The sequence below is a fragment of the Portunus trituberculatus genome, chromosome 46 (genome assembly GCF_017591435.1).
Source record: "Portunus trituberculatus isolate SZX2019 chromosome 46, ASM1759143v1, whole genome shotgun sequence".
Lineage (NCBI taxonomy): Eukaryota > Metazoa > Arthropoda > Malacostraca > Decapoda > Portunidae > Portunus > Portunus trituberculatus.
In genome coordinates, this window is record NC_059300.1 from 19,864,436 (window position 1) to 19,876,935 (window position 12,500).

Genomic DNA, 12,500 nt, shown 5'->3' on the forward strand with positions numbered 1-12,500 from the left:
GTTGCATACATATTTTCTTTTTTTAGAGAGAGAGCCTGGAAGAAATTTTTTTGGTTATTCCTTGTGCCCATTCTTTACTTAACTACTAATATCACCATCACCACCACCATCCCCTTCAATTACTACTACTACAACTACTACGATACTATTTTCATGAACACAATTACGACCTTCTGTATGCATTGTTGAACCACTAAACTCACCCCCAAGTTTCCCTTTCACCCACTACACCGTTTTTTATATCTTTTCCGTGTCGTTTCCACCACATTTAAAGAGGCTCTAGTGGGAGTTATTGTGATCTTTCATGACTGCAAGGAATGTTGAGGAAGGATTCTGCGTCGTGAATAGAATAAAACCCGACTTATCATCTCCGACCTTTCAAATATAATCCTTATGTGTTTAAGAATACAAGTTCATATCGACCAGAGAACATTTAACGTTGATGTAAACCTACTATTGGAATGACACAATGAAAAGATAAACTGAACTATACTTGGCCCTTCTATGCACTCCCACCTACCAAGAAATGTATTCTGCAACACTGGGCTCTCAAAAGGAAGATTTTCAAAAGACAATAGACATAATAAGTGAGTTAAGGCTAGTAGTAGTTGTTACGAGTATTATTACTATCATTGTATCATATTAAGTTAGGTGAAGAAAAAGAAGAGGAAAATCTAATACAATAATAGTAATTATAACAACAAGTAGCCCTAACAAGAGGAATCTTCATGGGTGTTTTCTCAATAAAGACACCTTTGGATATCAGAATGACATACTTCAAAACATCCTGTCAAAATTTCCAGGCCGCCGAAAAGCTAAGAACACGGACTTGGATCTCAATCTTTACATCACTGTTTACATGAGTAAACATTCAGTGAGAGTACAGCCATGGCTCGAGAAGCTCCCTCCCCATGCTCCATCTTCTGTCCTTGCTGACTCTCACTCGGTAACACACTCAATATCCTATTTTAGATGAGCTGTTCTCTCATCATGACAATATTCAAATATCGATGAAATGGCCAGTAACGTTCTCCTGGTTGTTTTATTCCATACAATTCCCAGTACAAGCTATTAATAGCAATCCAGAAAACACAATTTGGGAGGTACAATGACCCGAATATCACCATGAATAAAAAAAAAATACTCAACACATCATTAACTTCAGGATGAAATTCGCCGAAGGAAACGATAAAATTCAAGACAATTAATTTCACACTTCGATAACTATCCTTCCATAAAATGCAGCATCAATCTTTACGATCCAATTTTTTTCAGGTCTAGTTAGATGTGTTCGCTATGAAAATATATTAAATTTTACCATTTCCCTCTGGGGAACTTCCCTGCACGATATGGAAAGAAACACCTGTTAATTAATATAGTTACGATGGGAAGATACGCGCGGACGAATTACGGCGCCAGATAAACAAATATAACACTTCAATACGAGGAGATACTGACTGAGATGAGACAAGCAAACACACAACCACATTTGGGAATAAAAACAGATTACCATTACCACTCGTGTTCTACTGTCAAGCAAAACAGTTTGGCTAACCCTTCAACTGCTATAGATTCTTTTGAAACCTAATAAAATAGTACTTTGCCAGATTCAAATACAATTTTAAATGTGACTATGGGAAAAAAAATACATAAACAAATAAACGCGCTAATTCAAATATTTGTAATTTTCATTTAATAATTCAGAAAAAACCTCTCGATTTCTTTCTTTCATTAGCAATGGCTTTATGAGCCGTTCCTTTTTTATTTATTTGCTGATGCTTTTCACCAATCTTATTCGTACATATAAACAAGTATTACTGAAATCAATTTCGCCATTACAAGTCAGACGATTAAAACAACAAATCACTTATATAGGTAAGTACTTTATATTCCTATTCCCTACGCTCTTCCCATCTTTTTACATTTTTTTAACAGTTTACCTTTCGTAAACGATGCGTATCAATTTTGACTGTAATACAAACGTTACCGATGACACCAAGAATGCATTTTGTTTAATATAGTCTAGCGTACATTAATTCTAATCATCGTGTGTGTGGGTGGGGGAAGGGCTCTCTCTCTCTCTCTCTCTCTCTCTCTCTCTCTCTCTCTCTCTCTCTCTCTCTCTCTCTCTCTCTCTCTCTCTCTCTCAACCCCAGCTTGCTACACCACATTCTTTCAGCATTTTTTTCTTCCAGCCGTCAAGTTTCCCTCCCTCTCTGTCCTGTGCTTCCCAGTTTTTCACATCTCATGTTTCCTCGCACGCTTTCATAATCCATTCTTCCTTGTATTCCTGGACGCCCCTCGCCCTCTTTTCCCTTAGGAGCCTCTGACCTTAATTTCCATGAAAAATAATATAATTAAGTTGGGCAGATAGGGAGAGAAAAATTTTTGTGTTCCGACATAGGAAAAAGTACTCTTCATTTTTTCCTAACTCTATTCTTCTCAGCTAATTATGACCACCGTCCTAGCTAGTAATGTATTTATCGTCCTGCTTCTCCTCCTACTCCTCCTACAACAACAAAACATAAAACGGAATTAAAAAGAAAAAGCACGTTCGGTAATTAATTATAAGAATGCCGTCAATTTTTTCCTACCACCACTACGTATGTCCACTACTGCTGCCGTCATGAAGTACGTAATACTTCTAGTAACAGAGACTCGAAGATACTCGCCAACGCCCACAAAAAAAAAAAAAGGCCATTACTCTACTTTGTTTTCAGCGTGGAGAGGATATATATATATATATATATATATATATATATATATATATATATATATATATATATATATATATATATATATATATAAAGCTAAAAAAGAAAAAAATCTGCTTCTTCCCACTCCCAGGAAATCTGCAAGGAAAAATTCCTGGAACTAATTCATCTATGCAGGTATACTTATTCTTCTCCTTTGTACGTATTTAAGGAAGAGGAAAAAAACAAAATGAAGCAGTGAGTTCCACTAATTACTGGGGAACGAGATAAAAGACCATAAATTCTATACTTTTTCAGTGTTGGATTAAGGTGGACAAAATATGGGTTGTGGTTATTCAAGTTGTGTGGATGGAAGCATAGGAGAGGTAAAGTTGTAAGTCGATTCAGAAGAGCAGTGACAGTGAATATAACTGCGAAACAAGAGATGCAATAATGTGACGAATATTGAGAGGGTTGAGAAATTAATTTCAATAATGGACAAAACTTAACCCTATTTTTTTTCCATTGACATTACTACTACTACTGCTACTACTAATACAACAACTACTACTACTACTACTACTACTACTACTACTATCACTACTACAACTACTACTAATACTCCTACAACAACTACTACTACTACTACTAAAACAACAACTACTACTACTACTACTACTACTACTACTACTACTACTACTACAACAACTACTACTACTACTACTACTACAAAATGACCTCCCCTTCATTATGTTCCCGCCAGAAAATAACGCCACTCTCTACTGTTACGCGAACGGGACGTGGTCAAGCCGCTCCTTCTACGACTACTGTCTCAACGCCATCACCAACCCGCCCGGCAGCCACGTCAGCGCCTCCGTCAGTACCACACAGACCATCTTCTACGTGGGCAACTCCCTCAGCCTGGCAGCCGTGGCACTCGCCCTCTGGATCTTCATGTCATTTAAGTAAGTGTGTGCCTGTTTGATATTAGGTTTCTTTGTTTATTTGTATAAAAATGTTTGGTATTAGAAGTGGTGGTGGTGGTGGTGGTGGTAGTGGTGGTACTTGCTGTTGTTCTTGTTGCTGCTGCTATTGTTACGACTAACAAGAACGTAAGAAGAAAATATTTATAAATTATCTGAAAATCCTTTCTATGTATGTATATATATATATATATATATATATATATATATATATATATATATATATATATATATATATATCCCTTTCGGAATTACATATAGTCAATTGTCACTAAACAATTTTTATTTTTTTTCAATGCAAAAGGCAAGAGAAAGAGTATACTATGAAAAAAAAAAAAAAAACATAATACCAGTCTCCGTGTAGGTCCGAGACAGTTACCCAAAGGAAACCTCCCTCTTAAATCAGATCAAGTCAAAGGAAGACGGAAATAAAAAAGCAAGGTAGAGAGTTCCAGAGTTTACCAGAGTGAATGATTGGGAGTACTGGTTAACTCTTGTATTAGAGACTTGGACAGAGTAGGGGTGAGAGAAAGAAGAAAATCTTGTGCAGCGAGGCCACAGGAGGAAGGGAGGTATGCAGTTAGCAAGATCAGGAGAATAGTTGACATGAAAATAGCGGTAGAAGATAGCAAGAGATGCAACATTGCGGCGGTGAGAAAGAGGCTGAAAATGTCAGTCAGAGGAGAGGAATTGATGAGACGAAAAGCTTTATATTCTACCCTATCTAATAAAACTGTGTGAGTGGAACTCGGCCCCCAACATATGCAAAGAGTAGTCCATACATGGGCGAATAAGTCCCTTGTACAGAGAGTTACTAGTTGGGAGTAAGAAACATAAGGTTAGCTTTTTTTTTTTTTTCAATTAGAGCATTTAAGGTGGAAATAGTTCGATTCCCCTACATCGCTTTCAGTTTGCAATAAAAATGCTATAACGGATAGCAATTTTCCTTTTTTTTTTTTTTTATTTATACCATGTGGGCTTTTCACGGGAATTTCTGGGCTAAAGGGGATACTTTTTGGAGTACCTCCTATCTCAAAGCCCACCCGCTAGGAAACCATTACCCCAAGTGAGGAAACCCAACCTACACTCTGACCGTGGACAGGATTCGAACCCGTGCGCGTGGAGACCCCTCGGACCCCAAAGCACGCATGGTTCCACTGTACCACAATCTGTTACAGGCACTTCAAAGTTAGTCAGAATTTGCATTTAACTTGCTCGTGTTACAACTGCACGTGTTTCAGAGCTTTATAGAGAATTCAAATTTTCAACAAAGACTGCATTATGGAACTGAGGCAACAAGCTTTCAACTGTTCACAAAACACACAGGAGGAGGTAGTAGACACCTAACGAAACGATAATTTACTTCCAGCGAGGTCTAATACCACTAGTTCAGGTGCTATGAACTTCCCATTAAAGTTGGTTGTGATCTCGCTGAACGTTTCCTTTAGTGTCTCACAACTCACGGGGGCAGTCACAGCCTGCCCTATAAGGACAACTCTCCTTCTCACAAAACTACATGCATTTACCACACACACATCTTTCACCTAAAATTCAAAATAAAAAATGGCGACTCCAATTCCAGCCTCGGAGTCCCCTTCAGGGGAGGGGACCAGAAATGCCCCCAGGTCGGACTGCTCTCTCGTTGACGACCCAAGATGTCTTGACATCTCCCTCAACTTTATCTTCATTTAACTTCTGCAACACTCGCGGTCTTAGATCTATTTTTCAGTCTGTAGAACACCACCTCTCCTCTACTAAACCTTATCTTTTTTCCTCATCGAAACACAGCTGTCTGAGGTAACTGGCAGTAATCCCTTTTCTGTTCCCTCCTACTTTCTCTATCCTCATTTTCTTTCCAAACCTGGATGTTGAGTCTATGTCCACAACGACTTAACTTACTATAGTGCCCACACTCTTGAATCTTCCGAATTTTCCACCATCCGGCTTCGACTCAATAGTCACTCTCTAACTAAATTTATCTGTGCTGTCTATCTCTCCCCTAGCTCTTCTGACTATAGTAAATTCTTTGACTATTTAACTTCTCAAGTGCAGCACTTTCTATCCCTCTATCCTTTCGCATATATCTCCATTCCTTGAAGATTTCAATGTTCACCACTAGCTTTGGCTTTTCTTTCCCATCACTGACTATCCTGGTGAACTAGCCTTCAATTTTGCTATCCTCCATGACCTAGAGCAACTAGTGCAACACCCTACTCGCATTCCTGACCGACTAGGAGATATGCGCAACATTCTTGATATTTTCCTTACCTCTAATCCTTCTCCTCATGCTTGCAGTGGTCATCTTAGTCATCCATTTCACTCATTCTATGTTCTGTTGTGCCTGACACTCGTTTTCTTTTTTTATATACTTTTTTCTACATATTACAATTATCACATTCCATCATATACGCTGTACACACAAGCACTTTCTTATATTTCATTGCTTTCTACACTGACAATTCACAAATACATACATAATACATATACACTATTCCATATTATATCATTCATTCCATTCCTAAAATAAAAAAAATGTAAACCTGACAGTTGATAAAATAAAATAATAAATAATCTGATCTGATCAGTGTATTAGTCAAGATCACCCTAGCCCAATACCAATATGCTGACCCTATCTTCTCCGTTGGGCTCTTCCGATCACAATCTCATTTCTGTATTTTGCCCTATTTCTCATTCCTCCTCAGGATCGCCGAATACAGAGGCGCCTCTTGGCGCTTTGCCTCTGCCAGTTGGGCAGACCTGAGGAAGTATTATGTTGACTTTCCCTGGAATGATTATTGTTTTGTCAGAGATCCATCTCTGTGTGCTGAACGCAAAACAGAGGTGATAGTACCTGGCATGAAGACGTACATTTCTCAACCTAATACCTTCTAAACCTTGGTTTAACACAGCCTGTCTTGCTATACATGATAAGAGAGGTTGCCCACAAAAGATACTTGAGCTTTTCATCTCCCGAATCTCATGCACTTTATATTTCTGTCCGGAATCATGCCAAGTCTGTTCTTCAACTTGTCAAACACTCTTTCATAAATAGAAAATGTCAATATCTTTCAAACTCTAACTCCCTCGTGACCTCTGGAATCTGCCCAAAAACATCTCCAATAACTTTACTTCTTCATCTTTTCTTCCTTTATTTCATCCTGGTGGCACCACTGCCATCTCCTCATCTGTTTCTAAAGCTGAACTCTTCTCTCAAATCTTTGCCAACAACTCCACCTTGGAAGATTCTGGGTTTGTCCCTCCTCTCCTCCTACCTCTGATTATTTCATGTCTTCAATCAAGGTTCTTCCTAATGATGTTTTCCATGCCCTCACTAACCTAAACCTTCGGAAGGGTTATAGAAAAGATGGGGTTCCTTCTATTGTTCTAAAAAACTGTGCTTCCATGCTTCCACCTTGCCTGGCCAAACTCTTTCAACTATGTCTATCGACTTCTACCTTTCCTTCTTGCTGGAAGTTTGCCTACATTCAGCCTGTTCCTAAAACGGGTGACCGTTCTAATCCCTCAAACTACCGCCATATAGCTTTAATCTATTGCTTATCTAAAGTTTTTTAATCTATCCTCAATAGGATGATTCTCAAACATCTGTCACTTCACAATCCAGTATGGCTTCTGTCAAAGTAGTACTACTGGTGATCTTCTGGCATTTCTTAATGAGTCATGGTCAACCTCTTTTAGAAATTTCGGTGAAACTTTTGCTGTCACGTTAGGCATATCAAAAGTTTTGATAGAGTCTGGCACAAAGCTTTTATTTCAAAACTGACCTCCTACGGTTTCTATCCTTCTCTCTGCAACTTTATCTTAAGTTTCCTTTCTGACAGCCGCTGTTCTTCTCCTAAATCTATTAACTGTGGTGTTCCTCAGGGTTCTGTCATGTCACCCACTCTCTTTCTATTATTCACTAATGATCTTAACCAAATATTTGCCCTATACACTCCTACGCTAATGATACCACCCTACATCTTTCCACGTCCTTTCAGAGACAACCAACTCTTTAGGAAGTCAAGAGATCACGCAGACACCACAGAACGCCCGACGTCTGATGTTTCAAAGATTTCTGATTGGGACAGAGAAAATTTATTAGTGTTCAATGCCTCAAAAACTCAATTCCTCTATCTATCAACTCGACACAACCTTTTAGATAACTATCCCCTCTTCTTCAGTGACACTCAACTGTCTCTCTTCTTCACTGAATATCTTCGGTCTGTTCTTTACTCATAATCTTAACTGGACACTTCACATCTCATCTCTTGCTAAAACAGCTTCTATGAAGTCAGGCGTTCTGAGGCGTCTCCGCCAGTTTTTCTCGCCCCTCCAACTGCTAACTCTGTACAAGGGCCTTATCCGTCCTTGTATGGAGTACTCTTCGCAAGTTTGGAGGGCTCCACTTATACAGTTTTATTAGATAGCTGGAATCAAAAGATTTTCGTCTCATCAACTCCTCCTCGGACTGACTGTCTTCAGCCTGTTTCTCACCGCTGAAATGTCTCATCTCTTTCTATCTTCTATCGCTATTTTCATGCTAACTGCTCTACTGATCTTGTTACCTGCATGCCTCCCGTCCACCTGTGGCCTCGCTTCACAAGGCTTTCTTCTTCCTTTCATCCGTATTTTGTCCAACTCTCTAATACAAGAGTTAAACAGTATTCTCAATCATAGATGCCTTTTTTTGTTAAACTCTTAATCTCCCTGCCTGCTTCTGTATTTCCATCGTCCAACGACTTGACTTCTCTTAAGAGGGAGGTTTCAAGACATTTGTCTCAGACTTTCGGCTAGTTCTTTACTCTTCTTTTAGGGTGCTTACATTCAGGTGGGCCTATTTTAAATGTTTTCTTGCCCTTGTCAAGTTTCCCTCTTGCATAAAGGAAAAAAAGAATAAGCTTGAACAAAGTTTAGACAACCTGACCACACCAGCGGCTTATTGCTTTTATGATCACTGAGGGAAGGAACACAGTCACCTACCGACTTAGAGGATCTACTTAGTTTTGAACTGCGAGTGATGATGAGTATTTTCAGTCCAATACGCTTACAACACACCTAACAACGACATCCAGGGTCATACTCACCCAGTGTCTGATAAATGACTAAGATTCCACATCTTTTTCTCCAGTCAAATCTGGCATTTTCTATTTGGTTTTCATATACATCTCATAGTAATAATAGTGTTGATAATGATGATGATGATGATGATGATGATGATGATAAGGAGGAGGAGGAGGAGGAGGAGGAGGAGGAGGAGGAGGAGGAGGAGGAGGAGGATACATAGGAGAGACGAGTGACAAGAGGCCTTGCGACCTATGACGAGGTCACTCGTTTACTATACTACATCTACAGAAGCTACATACTTAGTAGGAGGTACGGATAGAACAGATGAAGCTCTTCCCCACCCACCACTCCCTCCGGTGTTACCCGGCAAGAAATAAAACGAAAAATACACCTCGATTGCTGAGAAGGACAATCGGGGAAATTTATACAGGAAAGATGGGAAAAAAAGAGTACCAATGTAGCTACTACTATTGCTAAGAGAAAGTGATATTTAGTGTAAACTACTACTACCACAAAAAAAAAAAAAAAAAAAATTATCGGAAACCATTTTCTTTATAAAACTTGTCTAATTTACTTTTGAACGTAGCTACCGTGTTAACTTGGACGACGGACGCTGGCAGCTTGTTCCAGTGTTCAACTATTCTTACGTTAAAAAAGTTTCTTCGCAAATCAGTATTAAATCGCTGTCCTTTAAGCTTCAAGCCGTTATTTCTCGTTACTGATTGCGAAAGCTCAAAAAGATTTTCATAATCGATCTTATCTATATTTTTAAGTATTTTAAACGTTTGAATGAGGTCACCTCGGATGCGACGATCTCTGAGGGAGAACATATCTAGTCTTTTGAGACGTTCTTCATATGACAGGCCACGTATTCCGGGGATTAGTTTCGTTGCTCGTCTTTGAACGCTCTCTAATTTATTAATGTCTTTTGATAGCATGGAGAACGGAACTGAACCGCGTATTCCAAATGCAGTTTCACTAATGATGTATAAAGATGCGTTATGACTTCAGGGGTTTTATAATCAAAATTACGAGCAATAAATCCTAAGACAGTTTTTCTTTACGACTTGAAGCCGAACATTGTGCAGCACATTTCAGATCATTGGTTATGAGTATTCCCAGGTCCCTTTCGTCCATGTAATTTGTAATTATATTTCACATTGTTTTGGCCGATGTGCATTACTTTGCACTTATCTCCATTATAATTTAAAAGCCATTTGTCACTCCAGCTACTAAGGTTGTCTAAATCCCGTTGGATGGCATCACAGTCGTCTCTCGTGCGTACTTTACTACCTAGTTTAGTGTCGTCGGCGAATTTTGATATTTTTGATACGATGCTGCAGTCTGTCATTTATGTACATCAAGAAAAGTAATGAACCCAAAACAGCACTCCGGGGAACACCACTCGTAACTCGAAGCCAGTCAGAAGCTTCTCCATTTATAACAACTCTTTGCTTTCTATTAGTTAGCCAACTATCAATCCATCCACACAACTGCTCTCCCATCCCGTGGGCTTTCAGTTTAATTAAGAGACGTTTGTGTGGGACTGTATCAAAAGCTTTCCTGAAGTCAAGATAAATTATGTCGGATGGAGCTCTGTCATCATAATTAGAGAATATGTCATTGAAAAATTCTAGGAGATTCGTTAGGCATGATCTGTTGTTCCTGAAACCATGTTGTGAGTCTAATATCAATTTGTGGCTGTCTAGAAAGGAAATAATTTTGTCTCTAATTATTTTTTATAACTACCGAGGTGAGACTGATGGGCCTATAATTACCAGCATCACTTTTGTTGCCCTTCTTGAATATTGGCGTGACATTAGCGCATTTCCAGTGACTTGGTACTTTTCTTTCCTGCAACGATCTATTATAAAGTAATTTAAGAGGTAACACCAGCTGTTCTTGACATTCTCTTAATAGCCTCGTTGATAATCTATCAGCCCTGTGCTCTTATTGGGGTCAAGGTTGCGCAGGTATTTGGCTATATCGTCTTCGCTAATTTCGTCTATTATCAGCTTTTCATTTTCAGATCCTCTATACATGTTGATCGCGGTTGGCAAGGTCGAAAAGTCTTCTGTGATAAACACGCTGTGAAAAAGTTATTTAGGATTGTTGCCATGGCTTTACTATCACTCACAAGTGTGTTATTATTATCTTTATCGGCCCAATTTTTCTTTGACAGTCTTTTTACTACGAATGTATTGGAAAAACTTTTAGGATTTGTTTTGCTTGCCTTGATATATTTATTTCGAGATTGCGCTTCGACTTCCTTATCTCTCTCTCACAACATCTTTTGGTGGTAATATAATTGCTGTAATCGTTATCAGATTTAGTTCGTTTATATTTAGCATATAAGCTCTTTTTCCTGGCGATGATGTGTTTTATAGTGTGTGTCATCCATTGGGGATTTTTTGTGCTATTTATTCGTTTTCTAACTTGTGGAATCCATTTACTTTCTGTTTCAAGGAGAATGTTAGTAAAGGCTGAACACATCTGCTCCATGTCTTTGTTTGCGAAGACTGTTTGCCAATTAATTCTTTGTAATTCTAATTTAAGTCTTAGCGTGTTACCTTTCTTATAGTTAGGGACTAAAAGTGCGTTTTCTTTTATGTCTACCTCGCAGTTAATATTACATCGTATAATTTTATGATCGCTGTTAGCTAAAACTTCACCCACTTCACAGGTATTTATCAAATCAGCGTCTGAAGCTAATACGATATCTAAGATGTTATTGTCTAGTGTGGGTTCTCTTACAAATTGAGAAAGGTATAACTTTCTCACCACGTTGAGTAATCTGGATCCCTCGTTATCGGATGTTAAAATTTTCCAGTTAATGTGTGGTAGGTTAAAATCTCCACATATAAAGGACGTCTTTGTTTTAAGTATTGTTTCAATTTCGTTACATAACATTTTGTCATTATCAGGCGTCATTTTAGGAGGTCGTTATAGTCGCGACTATTATGTGTTTTTCATTTATTTTCAGTTTGACATATACCGATTAATAGGCTGTTCTGCTTTATTGAATTCAATAGCACTCATACTGTTTTTTATATACATTATTACTCCACCGCCTCTTTTGTTTATTCTACAATTAAGAAACATATTGTAGCCAGGAATGTTAGCCTCGGAGATTAAGTTTTTTTCATAGATGTTTAGCCATGTCTCTGTTATACTTATTATATCAAGATTTTCCGACCTTGCATATGCTACGAGTTCGTCTCTTTTTTTAATTATACTTCGAGCATTCGTGTAAAATAAGGTTAGGCCTTTCAAAGTTTTCACATGCTTTTCAGCTGCTCTGATACGCGATTTGCTTGGTGAAAATCCTCCTCTTGTGTTTCTTGCTCGTTTGTCACTGGCACCGATGACGACTCACCTGTCTCTTCTTGCCTATCTACGTTTGGTAGTTCCTCTGTTTTGGGAGCTGTATGGTCGTTGTCAATTACATTGGCAACTAACTCATCACTGACTACTCTAAGCGTGTACTCCTCAGCTGTGCTCCCTTGGCCTATCTTTGGGGGGCGAGGCATGTAGCTAAACATTCACCTAAAACTCTACCTAACTTCGCCTTCCCCACACAGTTAAGGTGTAAGCCATCACGAGTATACAAAGTTCTGTCCAAACAGAAGTGGTGCCACAAATAAAAAAAATACATTCCTTCCTGCCTAGTGAGCGCCTCTACCTGTCGATTTACAACTGACGTCTTTTTAAACATGGCAGGTGCAACATCATATTGGGCAATGATGCCACACACTACCTT

General features: G+C 38.7%; 1 protein-coding gene across 1 annotated transcript in view; it reads left to right on the plus strand.

Annotated features, from left to right (window-relative positions):
• Positions 1-12,500, plus strand: part of LOC123519985 (diuretic hormone receptor-like) — a 104,386-nt gene that overhangs the window by 50,459 nt on the left and 41,427 nt on the right. The window contains exon 3 of the mRNA XM_045281747.1: positions 3,457-3,658. Coding sequence (XP_045137682.1) covers positions 3,457-3,658 — 202 coding nt within the window. The remainder of the gene's footprint in view (positions 1-3,456; positions 3,659-12,500) is intronic.